The sequence below is a fragment of the Malurus melanocephalus genome, unplaced genomic scaffold (assembly GCF_030028575.1).
Source record: "Malurus melanocephalus ecotype Western Australia unplaced genomic scaffold, MMel_1.1 scaffold_578, whole genome shotgun sequence".
In the NCBI taxonomy this organism is placed as follows: domain Eukaryota; kingdom Metazoa; phylum Chordata; class Aves; order Passeriformes; family Maluridae; genus Malurus; species Malurus melanocephalus.
The window spans coordinates 304,383-327,155 of NW_026623810.1; the positions used below are offsets into that span (position 1 = coordinate 304,383).

General features: G+C 41.8%; 1 protein-coding gene across 1 annotated transcript in view; it reads left to right on the top strand.

The window, feature by feature from the left end:
* RFX4 (regulatory factor X4) overlaps positions 1 to 22,773 on the top strand; it is a 72,823-nt gene that overhangs the window by 3,265 nt on the left and 46,785 nt on the right. Inside the window, exons 2-3 of the mRNA XM_057382678.1 lie at positions 13,291 to 13,377; positions 18,884 to 18,944. Of these exons, the coding sequence (XP_057238661.1) occupies positions 13,291 to 13,377; positions 18,884 to 18,944 (148 nt within the window). The remainder of the gene's footprint in view (positions 1 to 13,290; positions 13,378 to 18,883; positions 18,945 to 22,773) is intronic.

Consider the following 22,773-nt stretch of genomic DNA (forward strand, 5'->3'; position numbering starts at 1 on the left):
GTTCTCCCGCTGCTCTCGGTGTTCTCCCGCTGCCCTCGGGGCTCTCCCGCTGCCCTCGGGGCTCTCCCACTGCTCTCGGTGCTCTCCCGCTGCCCTCGGGTCCGGCCCGCGGAGTGCAGCACCCTCACAGGAGGGGCACACGCCCTTCTCGCTGGATTTGCGGTATCTTTCATCGCATCGTTTTGCCGCCGCCTTTAGCCCCCTCAGGGTTAGTTTCTCAAGCTCGTAACTGCCCAGAGCCGGGCCGGGAGCCGTCGAGCCGCCGGGGGAAGCGTGCAGCCTTTCCCGGGCTCCCCCGCCCTTTCGCTGTGGGGCACAAAGGGGTCAGTCTGGGGGAACTGGACCTGGATTTTGGGGCCCCGCCGGCACCCGACAGCTCCGTGCCCGCAAGCTGCCGGGGACCGGGCACACCGCACCTCGGCCCAGTGTCACCCCGGAGGAGTCGGGGCTGGCAGGAGGGGGGCGGGCTGGGTGCTCGGGGCCAATGCTGGGGCGGCGGGGGAAGCTTTGCGGGCGACCCCGAGAGTGAATCGCCGGTTTGCTCAGCCGCAGCCCCCTCTAGTGACATCGGCCCTCGCCCCTCTGCCCGCTCCCCGCGCCGGTTTTCCGCGGGTGCTCTCCCACTCAGGACGCCCCGCCGGTTTTCCGCGGGTGCCGCCCGCTCGGGAGCGGCGTGCGGGGATGTCCCGGGGGCTGCCAGCCTCCCTGCCCCGCGGCACCCCCGGGGAAACGCTCCCCGAGCCGCTCAGGGAACAGGGGCGCCTTCTCGGAGCGCAACTTTTCTGCACAACTCAGGAAATACCTCCCGTTATTTCAGTAGTGGAGCCAGGCAAAACTCTGCTGGCTCTCAGGCGCTAGATGGATGAGATCCTTGGGACTTGAGGCTGGGACTTAGGAGCTGATCCAAAGCCCATTAAAATGAGCAGAAAGCCTTTCAGTGCTGTCAAGGACGTTGGGATTAGGCCCTTAAAGCAGTTTGTTTGAACCACGAAAATCTCCTTCCACYGCCTGGGTTGAAAACTTCGTGGCAGTGGCCAGATTTCAGTGGCAGAAATCAGATTTCAGTCTATCTTCTTRTCAGTTTTGACAGGTGTTGCAGCAGTGGTGGGTGACCTTTGATACGAGCTTGCCATTTGAAAAGGATCTAGCATATTAAGCATTGATTGAAGAGAATTAATGGCTTTCRTATCCTGGTTCAATTAATGAAATTACCAGTATTGATAATAAATACTTGAATGCTAGTTGGGAATGGTTCTGTGATATTTCAGAATGTAGGTATGATGCTAAAGTGTGTGATTTGTTTAATCCAAATGAATGGTTGATTTTGCTTCTGAAAACTGCTTTTCTTATTGCAGCMTAGTAAAGAGGAAACTTGCTATTGGCTTTCCCACCCTTATTTTCCTGGAGTACTTTTCATACTGAACCAAAAAAGTGACTTCTTTTTGTTCCAAAAAGTAAAAAGAAAGTTCTTTATCATTTTAGAATTTGTGTTTATAAAGGCTCTAACATGCTCAGCAGTCAGAATGATCCAATGTTCTTTTGAATCCTAAATTTGATATGATACGGAGATGCAGAAGAAATACCAGTGGTCCTTTATGCAGCTGAACCTGAATAAAGTGCATCTTATAAAATTTCACAAATGAAAGAAATAGATCAGGAGAAAATAAAACCCAACAATAAAAAATGTTTTCTTTCCCACAAGCTGCGGAGTTTGTGCGGGCAATGTTTGCTCTGCCGGGCCCAATCCCTGGCAGCTCCCTCTGCCTTCAGCAGMAGCAGAACAGGRATCTAAACCCATCATTGCATCAGCTCTTCATTCCTGAAGAGGTTTTAATAACTTTGTAAAATCTGTAGGAATATTTTAGAGGTTTGAAATTTGGTCAAAATCAYCTTGAAATTGCCTGAGAAGTTAATCTTCTGAGTCTGACTCAGAGAAAAGAAGGATTTTATTATTTGTCTGSTAATTAATTAATTCTAAAATTCTTAGAGGCAATTGTGATATTTTTCATTGCTCTGAAATCTATTATTTACCTGCAGTAAAGATCTTTAAAAGGATAGAGGAAAAAAAAAAGAACTAAAACCAGGTTTTACATAAGAATAGCCAGAGAACTGCAGGAAACAATTTCATTTATTTAAGTTGCAGTTTACGGCTTACAGTCCTCAAGATTTTATTTGACTGTAACCCTCCTTACAAAAGGGACTCTTGATTCTGACATAAAACTTTTAGGTTTGGACAGTAAAGTAAYCTCAGCCGGTCTGTTGCAGCTGCACTTTCCCCACAGTAAATACATATCTCTCTTATAATATATCTTCTGGAAATTAGAAGGGACCGCTTTGTGCTGAGCTACTCGTATGCTGCTGGAGCTGTCCCACAGAAAGTCATCGGAAGAGTCTCCTGCTCCCATCAGGGTTGTTGGCTTGCTTGCCTTTAGAAAATCGGGCTGGTTTTTTGGCCGGGAAGGTTAGCGTAGCTATAAAATCTGCGGTGTCTCTGATTATAAACACCTTGGCGTTTCACTGGCTTCACCTGCAGCTGGTTTGCCACTTAGGACGGTCATAAAAGGCTGCAGCCTCTGCAATACTATTTCCATACGTAGGATTTCACCGTGGCAAACTGAAGATCAAACCGTGGGATCGCTGAAATCCGCGTGGTGATGAAACGCTGGAACCTCTTCAGATCAAGGCTTTTGAAGAGGTGACCTTAAATACAGCTGGGGCTGGATGGTTCACAACAATGCCTTGAGAGCAGTGGTAGGCTGTCGTGTAACCAATACAAATATAAGGTCAGTCCTTTGGGGAGGCTTGATGTGACATTGGAGCCCAAATAATTGGCTCAGAGTTCTGTGAGCGCTGAGGTTTGCGAATTTCCTGAGTTCACCYACTTGTCTGCTTCCCTGTGCCCGTGCTGGGTTTTTTATTTGTTTCATTGTCCGTGGAAAGGAATCCTCTGTACGATGTGACCCTGCTGGAGCCCAGCGTTCCCGCAGCCGAGGGGATTTGATTGCTAACATTCTGGTTAGGAGGATGGGKAACATAAAGGATATTTGATGGCTGAGTGATCCTATAGATAACAAGTATAGGGAGAAGAGTGTGTGGCGATGACCAAGCCAGTGGAGGCTTGCGCGGGTTTTTTAAGATGTTTACATCTTAAGTTTTTTGAGGCATGTTTACACCCATCTTCTCCACCTTGTGGAATTGTAKATATGTGCCAGGGAGTTTCTGTGCACTTCTAACACGATTTGCTGTTAGAGATGGCTCCTGATCCTGCAGTAGCTCCATGAGGGAAACACCTGTTGGAATCCCTGTGTGTTCCTGGGAGAGGGCAGATGCCCAGGGTTAGCATGTAATGATCCCTCCCCACAGCTGGGAATGTGTAATAACTTAATCGGACCTATTTTACATGCATAACTAGCACTACTGGCCTGTCTTAATTTACATTTGTTTTCTCTCAGGAGATTTGCAGCAAGAGTAGTTTATTAGCTGTAAAATTCTAGCCAGTGCTGGAAATGGTGCCTGAAGKAGGCATCAGGATCTTGCTTGCTTGCTGCAAGAGCTGTGGTGTCATTCTCTACACATAAATACATTGGGTTAAATGCTTTTGATTGTTCTTCCATTTCTGAAATCTGAAATCAGGAAAAAGTGGAGAGGGTTAAATAGAGCCTTGGTGCTCACTGTACCCAGTAAGAGAAAGCTCGTTTGCAGTTTCATTTGCCTCAGGACTGAAATGCAGGGCTCAGTGCTATCTTGTTTCCTTCACTTCAGCTACTGTTAAGCACTTTGTTTTCTTTTATTGGTGACTTAACTTAATTTCTCTGAGATGAAAGTTGTTACAGGAACCAAGGGGTTGATTCAGAGCTAGGAATGATGTGTTCACAATCAATTAGCAGCTTCTGCTGAGCATTTTTTGTGYAGGATACCAAATATCATAATAGCAAACAATATATTTCAGATAGCTGGAACATTCTCTGAATGAGKGATTCTCTGAAACTCACAGCTCTGGGAAGCAGAGGCTTTAATTTCAGAGTAGTAGGCTGGGATTTTGTCTGTTTTCTGGGCTGGCTGGAGGCACAGTCTGATGCTGTGATCCTYACTCTGACAAATTCTGTGCTGGAGMTTTGGGYGCTCATGAACCCCATGGCAGGGACTCAAACACTYAGAAACACAAAATCCTCTTCTCTAGGGGCTTTGATTTCCTTGCTGAGATCATATCTAGAGAAAAAAAGGGTGTTTGCCTGGAAGAAAGGACTACAAGTTTCAAGTGTTAGAAATCAGTGTTTCTTCTTCTTTATTTATTTATTTTTTTTTTTTTAAGAATACTGTTGCTGGAAGTAGAAATACTTGTTTTCATTCACCTTCTCTTTCCTCTCTTTTTAAACTTCCACTCCTTAGAATTTTATTATCAGTTTCTCCTTCAACTGGTTTGGCTACTTGGGGCATGACTTACTCATGCTTATATTAAGACAGGTAAAACTATATGAAAGATGGACAAGCAGGACAGGCTGCATGTTTTCCTAATATTCTAGGATCTTGCCAAAACTGAATGTTTGTTGATTAAAATTCACTGATGGTTGTAGGAAGTGGGCAAAACCCTATCTTCAAAGGGGAAAAAAATCCTCAACAAGACTTGTGTCGTTCTGACATTCAGTTTAACCATGAGCACATGGCAGAATGTCCTAATTAATSAAATGAGTACTTAATGCCATTGGCCTCCAGGTACCTTGTTTCTGGCTGTTGTTCAGCATCCTCTCTGATGCTCAGAGGAAAGCAAAATCCTTCCTGCTCCTTCATGCCTTAAAAAACTTAAATAACATGGCAAAACAAAAATTCCTGGCTGATCCTTAACGTGACATTGAGCTGATAGACATTGTAAAAAAAAAAAAAAAAAAAAAAAAAAAGAAAAAAAAAAAACCCGGGAAAAAAAAAAAAAAAAATAAAAAAAAAAAAAAATAAAAAAAAAAAAAAAAAAAAAAAAAAATGGGTGCAAGGCAATAGGAACGTGGAGTCCTGGTCTCTGCATGGGTGGGTGCTGCTGGGTGCAAGGCAAAATGCTGCTTCCATCGGGTGAAGGGTACAGTGATAACTGCTGTAGCTGTCAGGGAAAATCTGTCCTTAGGAGAGGCAGAGTGCAAATGACATTTGCTCGATGGGACACGTTTGCATACCAGCTTCTGTCCCACCCTGTGTGACACCAGCACGTTCTAACTCAGAGGCGAGGTGCTTCACAGAGCTCCAAGGTCCATGGCAGGACAGGGCAGTGCCAGGTGAGATTTCCTGKGTGCTTTGTGTGGGCTGAGAGCAGGGGCAGTRCCACATCCAGCACAGCTTTGCCAGAGCTGGAGCTCACATTCCCATCCCAAATGTGGTCACAGGGACAATACCCCTGCAATGCAAATATTTTTTTTAAAATGAGTTGGAAGGGGCAGCAAATGGCCTCTGTTGTAAGGAGGTGGGGAGAAGCGGGGAGGACTGCGTTTACAGAGCAGTTTGATCACATGGATGGAGCAGCGTGTTCACCTCTCCTCCTTGCTGGGTCAATTCCACTTTGAGCTCTGCAAACAGACCGGCTATTGAGCAGTTAGTATTCAGTGCTGAATATTCAATACTAGACTCTTGTTTTGGTGAGTCTTGGGCAAAAAAAAGAAGGAGGAAAGAAGACTTCTCTTTTTTTCTCATGTTCTCTCCCTGAGTTTGCTTTGCATATTGTTCAGAGGAGACTGGAGTCTTCTGAGAAGAGCCAGGCTCYGAGTTTTAAAAGCCCTGGTCTACTTTCATAGTACTTTCTAAAGGAAGGGAAGACACAGTGTGGAAGGGACTAAATTCATATAAGGTTTACAAATCTGTGAGTCTGGGCACATCAGGACTTGGCAAAAACTTTTTTAGTCAATGGCATGAAATGTTAATTCTGTGTGCGCAGATCAGTTCTGAGGGGTGCCAATCTTTGGGGGGAYGTTAGGATGATTTATTCATGTTCTCTCTGCCACTTTTGGTGGGCAGGTATTCTCTGTGTTCATTCTGAGAGCTGAGGGAACGGCGTTCATTTGTTTCTATCCGGTGTGCTGWAATTACCCACGGAACAGTTGTGAATTATGGGATGGCTGCATCCTTTAACAGCAGCGAGCAACAGCTCGATTTGGGGTAGACAGCCATAAAGGGAGGGACAGGGCCACCATCTGAACAGATGCAGTTTCTCCATCCTTTGGTTCACACTCTTTTTCAGTCAAGTGATTGTCTGTTCCCTACTGCTGCAATCATAACTCCTGAGTTACGAGTGACTCCTAACACCTGAGTCACATATTCTTGGGGCTTGTGTGTCTGTCTTCTCATTTTCTTCCAGTCTGCTCCATTGGATGCTGTTTCTAATGAGGAATATTWACTGTAGCCTCATTCCTTCAGGAGCTGACCTCTTTTCTCCTGTTTAAAAAACTTAATTCTCTATTGTYACTTTCTTTTCTCATATCCTTTATTTCTGACCAGGCCCCTTCCTTTCTYATTCATTGCCCTAAACGCCAGGATCAATATGCAGAGGCATCTCATGTTTTAGGGTTTCTGTGGGTGCTTTATCTGCATTTGGGATGCACCTTCTTAATCGGAAATGTTGTTTACAGAATGCTTAAATGAAAGCATCACATTCTGATGAAGTTCTACACAGTGCCCTGCATAAGAGGAATACWATACCTCATAAATTCCAGCTTTCCTGCCCAAGTATTCTGGAGGAGTTAAAAAATTATTAACCCTGGTGCTTTTTGTTATTAGTTTAAACATGGCATGTCAATTTTTAACATACTTTATCAAACAGTTTAATAGAAAATCTATACTAGGAGTGAAGACCTGGCTAAACAAAACACACYGGCTCTCTCACACTCAGGAGGGTTTTCCTTTGCATTCTTATGAAATCACGGCGAACCTTCACAATGCTTTCCCAGATTCATGAGTCAAAGAAAAAAGAACAAAAACATTCCTGCCGACATCTACAAAGTGACCTGGACCAATGTCCATTAACCTTGAAACAGCTCCAATAGAATTGTGTGCCAAGGCATGAGAACAAAAGGAAGGACTGCAACAGGAGCACCCGGCATTTTCCCCTGCTGGAAATGGAATAAAAAGTTAGATTAGCAAACGGAACACCAAGGTATCTGGCACCTTGTCAGGGTAGCAGTTCTGCCATCTGCACCAAGGCCATGTGTCACTGTCCTCCCTGAGGAGCAGGTCTCCTGAAAGAACAGAAGATGGTTATGCAGGACCTGCGAGGACACTGCCATGATTTCCTGTGGAGCCCAAAGGTGCTCCTGTGCAAAGGTTAAGCAAGAAGTTTTGCTTTTTTCTTTTTTTTTTAATAGGCTGAGGCTATGTAGAATGTTGATTTTTGTTTGCTTTCTTTCAAGCAGTGGGGYTCTTCAAATGCTTTAAATGTGCTGCTGTAAGCAGCCTGCACAGTGCTCCAGGAGTGCTGTGCTGCCAGGTGGGAGAGGAATGCAGAACATCTGTATTCTACTCACCCCAGATGTGTTCAGCAGGTACCAGAACAGATGTTTAGTAGTCYGAGGGTCAGACTTCAGGTTTATCTCCTGATCATTACTCCTGAGAGAAGGGGATCTTCTCTTTTGCCTCTGAGAGTCTGTTTTAAACCAGTGATTTGTCTTGTAAGGTGACACAACCAATGGYTCCAAGACATGGAACTGTCACAAGTCGTAGTCTTCACTTGCATTAGTCCAAATATGAGATGTCCTGGCTCCTTTTCCTCACTTTCATTCACGCAGCATTTAGAAATCAGATTTGCAGCACGCTAAGGGATGGCCAGAGCAGGCAGGCTGCTCAGACGTGAGGGATTTCACAGCTGTGGAGGAGAGAAGTTCTCTGCCCACAGCAATGCTGCAACGTGGAGAGCACGAGCAGAGAGTTTGTGGGATGCTGGTGTGTCCCAGGCCATGCCTCAGCAAGGAAAGCTCCGTGGATTTTGCAAACCTCAGCACTCACTCTGAGACAGACAACAGAAGAAGCTGCCAAGGCAGTGATGATTTCCTCAACAGATCTAGAAAATCATCCCATCAACTCTCCAGTTAGTGCTGTGGGCCATCCACATGGAAATGGAGGTTCCATGACCTTCAGTCAGTCTCTTGAGTATTTGAGGTACAGCTTTTACCTGCTAAATCTGCTGCTTGCAGCCCAAGGGATCAGATGAGCAGCTAGACRGCACTGCTGGCCAGCTTGGTGCTGAGACACTTGGCAAAGAGGTGCTGCAGGAAGACAGGGGTAACTCTTCCCTACAAACAACTCAGAGGGGTGCTAAGACTCTGTATGCATGACAAGAGTTCCTCCCCTGTCACTGGAACTGTACAATTAAGTCTGTCATCACTCTTAAATATTCATTTTCCCAGCAGGTCCTCTTACAAATCCACTAAAATGTGGTAGTCCCTTTATATTTGCATTATCTTATTTTAGATACCTTTGCTCCTGGTTACTTAGAATTTATTTATTTTTTTTTAATTTGCCTTGAGAAACTGGGGCAAAAAAATACAAGAGCAATCATGAATAAAGACAAGGAGTTGGACTGTTGCTGCTGTGCCATCCAAATGTAACTCAGTGGTTTGGGTCTTAGCAAACCTTATATTCCAGTGATAACTCCATTTCAGTGAGAAAAAAAAAAATCCTGTGGAAGAAATGCCATCRTGCTCATTTGGTGAAGTTAAAATTTGGAGTCTGAGAGCCAATCTAGAGCTGAAGACACATGAGAGGGAGGGACCTCCATGCAATTGCCATGGCTCTGATGGAATAAATGATTGTGCAAATGGATATTGACATTACCAAAGCCTTGGCTGTCTCTGTAGGACATGGGAGTTCTCATCTCAGCAGCTRATGACCACTGCACAAACAAGAGGGGCTAATTATCTCATTAAATSTGCTGGCACCACAGCTCTGCTTTATCTCTCAGCTCTGCTCTGTAGGGAGAAGCCTTTCAGAGGTGTCTTCCCAAAGCCAGCCTTTCCTTCCAAAGGAGAAACATYCCAAAATAATTAATCAAATAGATATTAAAAGAACATTTGTGCTGCTCATTTCTGCCAGTTCATGGAAGTCCCTGCCCCTGAGCAGCCACAGTGTGTTTGTGGCTGGGGAGTCCCTCCCCAGCTCAGCCTTTGAAACACCATACAAATTAAAATATACTGATTGTGTGAAAAGGAGTGCCTTGGTGGGGACAGTTTGAAGCTACATGAATTCTGCTCTGCCCACTTTTGAAAACAAACTGGAAGTGAAATACTCTCGTTCTTGAGTCACAGTGGATGTGCCAGTCTTATCGGGATCGAAAAGAGAAGAGGCAGAATGAGGGCCAGAAATAGCTCCATAGCTGTTTTTAATTAATCTTTCAGCATTTAATTTGTAACAATTTCTATTTTTTTTGTTTGTTTGTGTAAGTTATTCTGTCAGAATATTTACACTGAAAAAATTACTGTAACTTGAATAAGGATCTCTTTTCCCTCAAGCAGGAATCTCACAGCAGATGCAGTCTATTTGTATTTAGTGGTAGACAAAATTATATAATAAAAACTTWAAGGCTGGGGAGCATAGTTGAGTGTTTCACTACAGTTCAGTCTCAACCTGTGTGAAATTAAACAGTTGCCACAATATTTAAAGATGGATCTTTAAAATGCCATTAAAAGCACAATTTCTCTCGTTGCCAATGAGATTATGGTAGTAACTGTACTGAGTCACGTTTATCAGTATGTGACTATGCTACATTTTGCTACTAGATTTTCCTAATCTGGTTTTTTTTTTGCCTTTTTCCTGGTGCTGATCCCTGTCCCAGCCACTGTTCCAGTACAGCTGAGGGTCAGGATGCTGGTGGGGATCCTTGGTGGGGAGAGGGAATGCTGTAAGGCTGGATACACCAAAAACAGCAGGGAAAAATACAGYCTCTATTAGGAAGTAGTTTCTTTTGTTCTCATAAGCACTTCCCATCAGAAATTTGGGATTTCTCATGTTGTGTTCACGAGTTGCTCACTGAGCTCTCCATCACTCTCTGAGTTCTTGTGGTGTGAATTCCTGTCTTTGAGAACTTTGCAAGGTCTAAGTGCAATAATTGATCTTTAACCACAGAAAACCTTCCATCCCACCTCACTCACCACACATTTAGAGCAGTGGTGTGATGTGTCTGGTGCCAGCTCTGGGATGGACACCCGGGGCTCCCCATGGGCCTTTCTTACAGCTCTTACATCCCTGCATCCCGAGAACACGAGCATTCCATGTGTAGAGGGCTTTTTCTGCCCTTATTCTGGAGCAGGATCGAATGTTGTTAACTCTGAAAGAGCTAAAAGTCAGACTTAATGCTGAGTTTTGATTTTGTTTGCTCTGCCTCTTTCTCCCTTTGTTTCTTTTTTGGGCAGGTGTTGTYGTGTCTGGGATTTTCAGGCTCCCGATGGGAATATTTAAAATTTTAGCAAAACYGTAGCTGTATTTTCTTTTAATGTCTGAAGGTACTGTTATTATTATCAGGAGTTTAAAGYATTGTAAAAATGTTTTTCTTTATACAAACACTAAAAACTAGCTACTTTATTAAATGAAGGTGTTTATTAGAAAATTTATTTATACTCACATAGTTTGTTTTATGAGATAAAACAACCTTTAAATGGTCAGCTGGTTTTATCACAAAATAATTTGACAGATTTGCCATAAACTCCCGACATTTGCGCTCAAAAGAGTTAGTTTTCTTCATTCTGTGCCGCCAGACAGGTCATGTATCTTTTCAGTCCCGAAGAATTCCTATCAGCCATTTAAATGCAAGGCCACAAAGAGGACGCCAGACTCAGGCTGAGCGGGGCTGATTCAGGACCACACAATTAAATACTTTACCCACGGCAGGGTAAACCTTCTGCTTTTCCAGCCCAAAACGGGAATGCGCGCGSTTRKCAGACACRAGGGTGATGAAAATGCTTTAAAWKTTTTTWTTTTTCCTACTACATCGGCGGGGAATTTGAGTAAAGATGGCTGCTGGCAATTCCCTCTGCCCAGGGAAGAGGATGCATCCCTTCTTCCCAGCTCTCGGTGCGGGCAGGGAAAGAAAGGGCAGAGCTGGGCATCGCTCTCCCCTTGGCGCTGTGGGCAGCCGCCGTCGCTTTTACTGGGCTGGGAGCCAAGGGAATGATGTACAGGCATGGCTGTGTGCTCCAAGGATCAGGAGGAGGAGGAAGGGTGATCCTTCACAAGGCTCCTCACACCTCTCTGTGATGCTGCCCTGGGCAGCSAGTTTCTCTTCACCTGTAGAACGGCTCACGGGACAAAAGCGGGGCTGGGGAGATGCTGTCAGCCGAGTTTTGGGGCAGTAAAAGCCATCAGGCACTGGGCAGCCATGGCCCTCGGACAAGGAGGGGATGGATCCCCACCCCAGMAGCAGGGAAAGGCTCGAAGCTGGAGCTGCTCCAGTGGGTTTGGAAGGGAGAAGGGGCTGRTCCCATGTCCTGGGGGCAGCAGGCTTACTGTGGGTTTGTAAAAGTGGTGTTGAATTTGGTGAGAGAAGAAATACCCTATTGCCAATTAGGATGGTTTTCAGAGAAGAACCTCGAAGGAGCAGGCGCTGGGGTTGTGAGGCTTCTCCGGCACAAATTTGGGGGTGAATGTGGAAGATTCAGGGACGTTCTTGTRCTGATGAAGGCAGCACCGCAGAATTTTCCTCCTGTGAACATGTGGGCAGAGGGGCAGAGGGAGGGGAATAGCCTGGAGCTGCCACAGCACTGCCTGAAATCCAGAAGCACACAAGCAGCACTGGAGGGTTCTCAGCAGAGTCACTCTGAGCTTCTGCACGGGTGCTGCTGCCCTTTGGTTCGTGTGACAGTGGAGAGAGGGTGTGTACAGAGCAATATGCACAGGTTTATTCAACTGCCTGGGTTTAAAAAGCACTTTTTTCCTGCAGGATGTATTTGGCCACCACCATTCATTTCTTTGTTTATTGACATCTAGTGCTGRAATGAAGTCATACCAACTTTTATCTCCCACCAACCAGATGGGCAGCTTTCCCAAGGAGCTGGGCTCCTGTTTTCCATGAGTTCCTGCTGGCTGGCAGGATGCTGTGTCTGTGCAGTTTTCCATGAGTTCCTGCTGCCTGTGCAGTGCAGGTAGCCTGGTGTACAACGGGGGTTATGGAGAGGAGCCTGGAGCCATTCCCAAGCCTTTGAAGGTGTTTTTGGCTCCAGCAGAAACCTGCTTCCCCTCGTGCCTCTTCACTCTGTGGGGTTTTTTCCCTGCCCTGCAGCCTGCTCTCTTTATCCCTTCTTTCTCCTGCTTTGACCACAGGGAGCTTTCTGAGAATAAACTCATTCACGCCCTTGAAAAACAACCTTCTGGGGAAGGTCAGATTATTGTTGCAATACCCAGGGATTTAGGCAAACTCAAGAGCTCATATTTCATACTTTGTCCGAGGAAACACATAAGAAGGTGTAACTTTTGCCCTGAAGACCTGTAACAGTAAATTCTGCTGAGCTTGGTGCATCCTCTAAACTCATTGGGGGATGTGAGTTAAAGCTTCCAGGAAAAGCAGCGGATTCAAATCAGTGTAATGCTGTAGGTAACTCACCTGACTGGCAAGAATAAATTGAAAAAACGGGGAGGAACATTTGCACTGYGGGGTGACAAAGGTTTGAGCAGCTCAGAGGTTTCTGATTCATTGCATTGGACTTGTGCCAGTGAGGAAAAGTTCTCTGGAGTGCCTGGAACTGCACCAGTGTGAGTGAGGTTGTAGGGCTGGGCTTCAGAGAGGGTTTGAKCCTCAGTTTAACCAAAATTCACATGAATGATTGATTTATACACGCTGGGATTGCTTTCAAAAGCAGTGGAAACACTCGAGGATCTAAGCCTTTGCCAGACTATGACTTGGAAACAAATGCAATTTCTGTGTTTCAGCTGATTTTTAATTTTTAATGTATCATGTGATGGGGGAGAGAATATCCCGAGGACTTTTGTCTTGTACACAGAAGTGTTTCAGCCTCTGTAGTTTGAAAACAAAAAAAAAAACAACCAAAAAAAACCCCAAAAATGCTCCAAAAGAAACAAAAAAAACCCCAAAACACAAAAATCCCCCAAAAGAGAAACAATGAAACAGAAAACAACAGCTAAGTTTGAAAGCAAGAAAGGATTTTCTTGATAAATAACCTCAGACTGAGCATGTTTTAACAGAAATGTTCGAGATCACCATCTGTTGAATACTGGCACTTTATTTAGATTTATCCATTGCAGGGTTATATTTTATGCAATGACAAACACACAAAAAAGAGCATCTTTGTTCATTTTTTTTTTTGTTTTTTGCAGAGAGTTGGATCGAACGATGTCTCAATGAAAGTGAAAACAAACGTTATTCCAGTCACACCTCTCTGGGGAATGTTTCTAACGATGAAAGTAAGTAACTTGTAATTTGTTTAAAGTGGGTATGAACAYGTCCAAGTGCTCATTTCCTCCTAAATAAGTTGCTACATCTCAATGATATTTTTTAGTGTAGTTTAAAGAGTCAACTTGCTTGACRTACTCAATAGTTTCAATTTTTTTTTCCTGGAACGTTAGTATTTTTTAAAAGGAAATAAATAATAATCTGTTGGTTAAAACAGCAAGAAGAATTTCYGTGTCACTGAATAAAGGTTGGGTGACCTCTAAAATGTGCTGTTAGGATTAGCYTAGGAGAAAAACCACCTGTTTTTCTTTTCACTCAACACCACGTGGTCAAAATAGAGGAAATAATTTGTGCTGCTTTCCAACACTACTATATCAAAACATTAATAAAAAATTTTTCCTTTTAAGGAATTAATTAAGGAATTATTAATTTTAAGGAATTAATTAATTTTAAGGACTTAAACAATCATGAGATTAAAAAAATCACATATCAAAACATTRTATTGTTTTCTCTTCAGAGAGAGGAAACCATTATCAAGGGAGCTGAATTTAAAATAGCTATTTTTTTTTCTTTTCCAGTGATAGTAATTTTAGATCTTGATTTTTTAACAACAGTGGTAATCAAAACTATTTCAAACTAGTTTAAAATAACCAAATAGTTTATTTTTAAAACTGCACAATGATTTCTAGTTTACCATTTCCCTGTTYATGCAATTTCTATTCTGGTTAACTTGCCCAAAGCAAAATACTCTTCATGCTAGTTTTTTTTTCAGGACTTCACATATTCATGTCAMAAGATATTAATGCAGATGGAATTCTTTAATTCAGTAACTAGTCATTTACATTTCCTAGATATGAGTTTAGAAAGTATATTTTAAATAACTTAATTCCTGCAATTCCCTTTTACATTTTTTACATTTGAAGAGAATTATTTATTTTGATGACATGGTAAAATCGCATACCTTGTAGCACAATTTTGTAATGGATCATGAAATTTACTGTGTTGGGGCCTTACTCTGTCCAGGGATATCTTTTGAGGCAATATTTCTGAAGGAGAGGAAGATGTTAGTRGAAATGTGGTATTTATTCATGACTCCCAAGCTAAGAACAGTGGACAATGAAACTGGGAGAGGTTGGGAGATTTTGCTTTTAAAAGCTAAGGAAGAGAAATTAATTACTTTTTAAAAAATGTAGTGGACTGCAGTGAAAATACAAATATCAGCTTGTTATTTTGAGTTTTRTGAGAACCTGTGAGACATACAAAGTTCATTTCACTCTGATGCTGCTGAGAAAGTGATGGAAGGAATCTGTGATGAATGAGATGTGGCTTCAGATTCTTAATAGGATCAGAATTCAGAATTGCTCTGTGTGCTTCAAATGTGAGCATGAGAAGTTTCCACAAGCTGAGGCCAGAGAAAACAGGCCTTGGGTGGTGAAGGAGAGCAGATATTTCAAACAGGGGCAGTGAGAAGATGGGATGGTGGTTCCTTCTGTTTCCTGGTTCTGGAATCAAGGGGCAAGCCATGAAAATGATAATTTAAAGCTGATAAAACAAACACACAAACGAGTTGGTTCCACTATTCCTGTGCAGAGGACATTGTCAGAGCACATAAAGGAAGCCCAAATGAGAGGCAGAGTTGATTTTATCAGGCTCCTTTCTTAATAGGCAGTTCTTCCAGATGCTTCCTTTGCACTGATTGCCAGCATTTCTGCACGGCAGATAAGAGAATTAATCCACCTGAAAAGTCATCCTTGTTTTGAGGGGGAGGTGAGGGAGGGGAGAAGGTGAAGAGGAAGAAGTAGGAAAGCAAAATAAGCCACAGCAGCAAGACCAATAATCTGAGAAATCCAGAACAAACCAGCAGTTTCACCATGGAAATCATTGTCCTACGTGCTCCCTTCCAGCCCTTGAGTTCTTTCTAACATTTTTCTAACAGCACCCTCACATCAACAAGAAATTTCCAAATCATTGTGCTGCCCTTTGTCCAGCCTCTGTCATAAATTTGCAAACAAAGCAGGAGGCAAAATGCTTTGAGAAAACTCACGTAATCCTATTTATTCTTCAGAATGGTGGTCAAATTGCTGTTTCCATCTGCAACCAAAAGAAAGCATCATCCCCCTTTCTCTTGACTGGCTTTTTGTCTCTGCATACCTGAGGCAGATGTTGGCTGGACAATCAGATAAAATGTGGGTTTGGTTTTCAGTTGGTGKTTTTCTTTGACCTTGGCCCCACTGAGGATTGTGAGAATTTGTGCTGAGAACTGATAATGTTCTTACTGAGAATATTGCCTGCTCTTGGGACTGGGGTTTTTGGTTTTTTTGGGTTTTTTTTCTGGATGATTTCATTTTTTCCTGCTACCACTTCCACATTCCACATTAACCAAAAGGTTCACAGGAAAGGGAAATGGTAACACCTTGTATCCAATAATTAAAAAAACCCCAACCCCATAACATTTTCTGTGTACTGTGCATTGAACCAGATTATYCAAATTGAAATAGGGATCTGGAAGAACACAAATAAAGGCTTATGAAAGTTTCAGCTTCAGTTCCRTGGAGAAGGAATCATGATGTTACTTGATGAAGTGGAAGGGTTGCTGGTCCAAATTTTCTTGGTTATTTGGAAATACGAATGTGTAGACAGCTCCTGTGAGAACAAAGAAAATATTCAGACTGCTTTTTGTGCTTCAAAAGTGGCATTCAAAATCCATGTTCATTCTGGCTGTAATGGACTGATCCAGCAGCTCTGTTTTTTTGTTGGAACTAAACCTCTTATTCTTCCATTAAAAAAAAAAAAAAAAAAAGTTTAAAAACGAGCTGCTTGTTTTCACCGACATTTTCCTTGGTGAAAATTCTCTTTTCCAGTCACACCTGCTCAGTGAGAACTGTGCTCCCAAATTTCTCAGAGGGCTTTAAAAATGCCACTCTTCTAAAAGCATGGGATACGTGCTAACGAGCCTGAATCTCATTTATGGCTGCACATAAGTAAGAGACAAGATAGCTTCTTGCTATCATTTAATTTTAGCTAAGGCCAAATCACTTCTTAGAACAGTCAGATTTGGACTGCAGGGACTACAGAGAAGAGGCTGAARAGCATGGAGCTGCCTGAACAAAGGRAATGATTTTATCCATGTAAAGATGTTTAGATCCTCAGTGGTTTTGGGACACACCACGCAGCAGCACTGGAAAGTCCAGGGATCTCCAGTGAGCTCCACAGGGGAAAGAAGAACTTTGCTCCATTTGAATTATGACCAACAGACCAACACCAGCGCTTTGGAAAAAGGTTTGTCTCCACTTTGGGTGGTTCCWCCCTCTGTGGTTAAGGCAGCAGACTCCACGAGCTGCTGTTGTCTGCATGTCTTGCACCAAGAAGCAGGAAATCCCTGGAGCTGGAGCTGGAATCACACAGCAGAAATTGGAGAAACAGCACTAAGAGCTCAGGGAAAGCCACAAAGACACAAACAGGCACGAGGTGCAAACWGAACTCTACTTGAGTGGCTTTGAAACAGGATTTTGAAAGTAAASTGGAGCTGTTAATGAAGAAACTTCCATGGAGTTTGGGGAAGAAAAAGATTCTCAGATAGCCAAGAAATAYTGTTTTTCTAGAACACTGATGATCCCTGGTTTTAGTATGTTTGAAGGCCCCTTCTTTGTTGAGAATTTGACCTGCAGCTGTCTGAACTATTACCTGCATTCAGTTTGGGACGAGCACCAGGTTTTCCAGCTAATTTGGTATCTTGGAATCACCTTTCCTTGGGATGCTGGCTGGGTTTCTGTGTGTGAACTCCTGCAGCTGGGAATCACAAACAAGGTTTTTCCTTGTGGCTACAAGGAATTCCTTGTCACAGAACTATGGTCACATCTCTTCTTGGACAGTGCCTCCAAGCAGGACTTCTTGTCAGTGATTTTATTTCCTCTTCCTACAAAACTGACTGGATTTTAAAAGCCTTGAATTTTAGAAGGTATGAGTCMATTTTAATCTACAGTGTTGTTTTTATGGGAATTGATAAAATGACAGGCYAAAAAGTAAGAAGTGCTGCTTTCCCTTCCTTCTTTCATGCTAGACAATGATCTGGGATCAGACCTGAGTCAAGAATTACATAAAACATCACCATTAGGTGCCCTGCAGCCAGCTGAAATATTAGGAACAGAGATATTTATTWTTTTTTGCTAGTCAATTATCCAATGAGATTATATTATTAAACTATACAAGGTAGCACAGTAAAGTTGTRCAGGTGATACTGAGAATTTCTATTTCTAGGTCCTGTCTATTCCTGTAATTATTTCCATCCTTTTTGCAGAAAAATGAAGGTTTGGCTGATAGCTGGCCCATTGGCAGGAAACAAAGTTTGCACTTTTTTCTTGTACAGAGAATTGATTTTGGGGAGACAAACACTAACTCTGTGAAAAATTTAGCTTTGTTGAAAATCTGGTTGTTCAATGGGTAATATTTTAAAAAATAATGATTAAAGAATTTTTTTGAGTGAAGGTTTCAGTCCAGYGTTCTCCTTGGTTTTAAGGGACACTTAATGGAGGATGCTGAAGAGTCTCAAAGAAGGACTTTCCCCAGGAAGGAAACACACCTGAGGAGGGAGATATAAATTGCAGTTTATGACCTAATTGTTGGTTTGTGTTGCTGAAACAAATCCTTCCATGGGAGGAGCTGAACGTGTCTGAGAGCAGCTTAGGGACAGCTCACTGGTGCTCACCCTGAATGCACGTGAAAAACAGCTGGGGGAAGAATGGGAAGGGTGCAAAAACCACAATTTAATAGGAATTATTCTATGCATAATTCTAAATTGTTTCAAAAGAACAAATGTGAACTAGGAGGAATCCAATAGTTGAAGTTTTATTTTCATTATCTTTTCCTGTATTCATCTTTTGTCCAAATTTTTGGAAAGTTGGCAAATCAGAGGTGACTTGGAAACAGTTAATGGGGAATATTATCAGAGAAACCATCCAAAAAGGAATAAAGTATATTACAGAATATACACTTCTTCTCTTTCAGAATTAATCTCTGYAAATTTATAAACATCTAGTACATATCTTTTATAAAGATCAAACASTGGGTGCACCCCATTAGTTTAAATGGCTTATTAATAAAAAATTGGATAAGACAACATTTCCCTATAGCAARTGAAACTGTTCACATGTTCTAATGTGTGGCTAGACATCAAAGAGTTGCTTTTTTTCCATATAAATTTTTCCTTTTCAGTGTCATTATTCCTAGGCACCACTCTGCTCCTGCTATCAGTGATATTTGCAGGGTTTATGGCCTTAAGTGGTATCTAAAGATGGAAATTTAGGGAAGGTCATTATTTACATTTTCAAAAATTTAGCCAATATTTTGAGAAAGTTTTGGCACTTGAGARCATTTTAAATGTTTWAAAATTATTTTAATTAATTTAAAAAATTTTCTTGCCATTCATAAATGATTTCTTTTTAAAAAAAACAGTTCATGAATTCCTGAGAAATTYCTGCTGAAATTACATGGCATTTTTGTTTGTTTGTTTCTTAACAGATGAGGAAAAAGAAAATAATAGAGCATCAAAACCTCATTCAACTCCAGCTACATTGCAATGGTAAGATGCCTTTTAAAAAATCAAGAAAAATCTGTCTGTGTTCTTTCCTATGCATTTTCCAGATGAATAGAACTTTCACTGTGTTTAAGTGCCCATTAGTAACCTGTACAGCATTTCTTACTCTTATGGGATTTATCTGAGCAGAAGAAACCTCTGATATAATTTAGATCTCCTTTGATTTATTTATTTGCCACCTTGCCAGCTTTTCATTTGTGGTATGTCATCATTTATCACAAAAAGAGAACCAGTTCTGAGAGGGTTTTTCAAGACTTGCATTTGTTTCAGTGTCTGGTGAAGGCCAACCTTCCTGACTGTTTTACTGACATGAGATCTCTGTGATTTAGCTCAAACAAAAGGAAAGAGTTTGAGGTTTGATTAATTTGTCAAAATCCCCTTGCAAAGTTAGTGAGGAGAGAAAAAGGAAGGGTAATTAGGAAGAGAGAGAGGATAGTTTGTGAGTTATTCTGTAATGCTACAAAAAATAACCAAATGTTGATCCCTGTGATTTACAGCTGTATTTTGGTCTGCATATTCACATTAATGTGGATCAGTAATTCTGACACTCCTTGCTACAGGCTATCTCTTAGACTTTTGTTAACTTTTGCCTTAATTTAGGTTTTTAATTCCTGTTTGGATTTCTTAATGTTGTAAGTGATCAAGTATCTTTTGGGAGGTTCCATATATCTGGCAGAAGAGAGCTCTGTTACAGAGAAGCCTCTGAGCATGCTCATCTGAAACCCCATAGCCCTTAGCTTGTTTTAAAACTTTTATCTATAAGTACCTGAAGTACTTTTAGTAGTTTTCTGGATGAAGATATAAGATTATTAGTAAAAATTGTTTTTTTTTTTTTCAAAATTATTTCTCTGCTTTTGTCAGTCTCTTGGGAGATTTCACTGAAAAAAAACCAGCAAAGAAGAATTCATTCAGTGTATTTTACTCTGTTTTATTGCCCATGAAATTACAGAATTTCAGAAATTACATATTTCTGTGAAATATGCACAAAGATGATTTGGATTATTTTTTCTATATTTGCTTTTTAAAGTTGATCAGTGAGATTTTTAGACTAAAAAGCCTCAAGACCTGTGATTTTGAATAGGCTGCTGCCTATTCAAAAAAACTATTCAGAAACTTGCAGACACTTTCAGTGGAAATAATGAGATGGACAAATATAAATAAAGGCATTTAGTTGGGAGCTATTGTTTCTTTGCACCTATTTGTATCACAAAAGTCCTGTTTTTCAGAAGTTCAAGAAAAGTGAATGACTTTTCTTTAACAGAAACTCAAGAAAGGGCCTGCAGACAGAGAGAAAATATTGAAATAATAGTGAAATGTCATACTGGTATTTTATTATCTTTCTTTATTCACTCCCACAACCTGGACACATTTCAAGCAGGATAATAAAGAACTATCTAGTTAACATAAAATATCAAGCAGGGTTTACCAGTCCCAGACTCAGAGCAGAGTTTATTTTGCAGTGAATTTAGTTAAGAGTCTTTCCCACAGGAGCAAATAATGTCATAGCCAGGAAGCCAGAATTAATTAGAACATCCAGAGATACTGTTCCCAACAGAAAACATGCAAATACTCCAAACAGCCTTTTGCCAAACGCTTTCAAGCTCCATCAGTCATAAAGGTTAGTAAATCCCTGAACTCCTGGGATATTGAGCCCTGCTGGAACGTAGTGTGTAGCCCTAACACCCATCCAGAAGTGTTTGCAGTAGAATCTCAGAGTTCTGATTCTGAAAAGGCTGCTGACAGCTTTTCTCTTCTCTCTTGCTRAGTGTACTGTCTTACTACCTGTCTGTTTTATTACGTTTCTCACATATTGAGGTGGGTCAAATATTCTCCCATCTGAGTCTTCTGGAGCRTCTGCAATTCCCTCCATTCATTTTCCACCCAAAATTCCACGAGGGAATTATCTGGAAAAACAGAAAGCAAAGAAGTTTTAAAATGTTTAAAATCTTTAGCTGCTGTCAAACTGAATTATACAATTGGCTAATTTATTAATGGGCATGTAGGCCAAAACTTTCCCATCTTCCTAACCATACCACAGAAGGGATTTCTGGTGGTTTCTATAGGCTTTTCAACACATGTTCTTCAGCTTTCAGCTGGTATTTCCTGGAGAAACAGATACATTAAATGAAATTAGAAGCTCTGAATTTAGGCTCAGAGTGCTAAAGCAGTGAGTTTGTTTAGTGTGAGGATGTGGAGTTTCCTCTGTTGTGGAAAGTCAGACAAAGTCAGTTTTTTTTGTGCTGCAAAAGCTCCCTGCAGCCCGGGGGTTGTGAACTGGTGTGGAAGGCTGCACAGGGCACTTCTGCAGGTTTGGATTTACACTTTTTTTAGACAGTTTTGCCTGCTCAGGTGCTGTGGTTTAACCTCAGCCAGCAGCTGAGTACCACGGAGCCGCTCACTCCCTCTCTCCCCTGCCCTGCTCCCAGTGGAAAAAGGCAAAACCCATAGGCTGAGTAAGGACAGATGCATCATGAGAGTAAAATAAGATAAAAATAATCATAACTGTAGTGTTGGCAAAAAAGAAAAAGAGAGCAATAAAAGCCAGGCCTCACACCAAGTATTTGCACACGCAGGAAAGACTAAAAAAATGTATCTGAAACTAAACTTGTCCCCTGGGCAAGGACAATCCTGTTTTCTAACAACAGTGTCTGGGCCCGATTCAAGAGGTGGAAGTGTTGGGGTAAAATATTGAGCAGATTTCAGGGTACAGCACCAAACTGCCCYTGTTCTGGCAAATGGAAACCTCCCCATTGCCTGCAGCATCTGCCTGGTCATGTTTTCACTGTTAGATGCCACTACCATTTAGAGCTAATGAAGGCAGGGGAGTGTTGGAAATCAGGAATTGAGGAAATGTCAGTGACAACCAAAAAAAAAAAAGAGGAAGAAAGCAGCAGGGAAAGCATAGCAAAGACATAAGGAAAATGTGTACATTTTTGTCATGTGGTTCATATTGCCATCAASTCTGTTAGTTATTCCTTGTCTGGCATCTTGCTGAAAAGGGCAAATTATATCAATTCCRTGGGGAGCTATCCTTAATGTTTGTGCCTCTCCAAAGGCGAAATATGTTGAACATTTTAAATGTGGAGGATGAAGAAGAGCTGAAGAAGCCAAGAATCGTGTCTGGATGACTGTCAGCCTGCCTAAATATCCTTTTCCTGGAAACAGGAATGATGCTTTTGTTTTGTTTCATTGATGACACAAAATGAAGTGAAAGGCCTGGTAAATGTAGCATTAGTGCCAAATACATCAGAATTGAGGAAACTGCCAAATACATCAGAATTTGGGAAATTACACGAGCTTGGATTCCACTGTTAAGGCATGAATATAGCAATACCTAGGATTSTGTGCTTATCCCATGTTCCTGTGCTCATTATCATCTGTAAAGCTACAGTCTGGCTCTGAAATGTTCATGTTTATTTTAGAGGTGAACTGGTTGACCAAGGTGCAAGCGTGAAACTTAATTTTATTGTTCTGGGTTGGGGTGGGTTCCCCAAACACRGAATTATTCAAAGTACAGACAGCTTAGTCCCATGCAGTTTGGTGATTTGCAGTGTGGGTACTCTGAATAATAACAGCATTGCAGAGCTAAAGYTAGCAAAAGTGTTCTATTTTCTGCTACATTTATTAAAAGGATTAAAAAAGAGTAAGGTAAGGCATGGCTAGGTAATGGATTCTTCCCAGATCAGTACTTTCTGAGCCATTGTTATACTACATCAAAATTAATTTGTTCTAGAATCTTTKATGTGATTAGCAGTGTTTAACATCACAGTTGTTCTGTGGCCTTGAGATATAAAAATAAATCTGTAACAACACT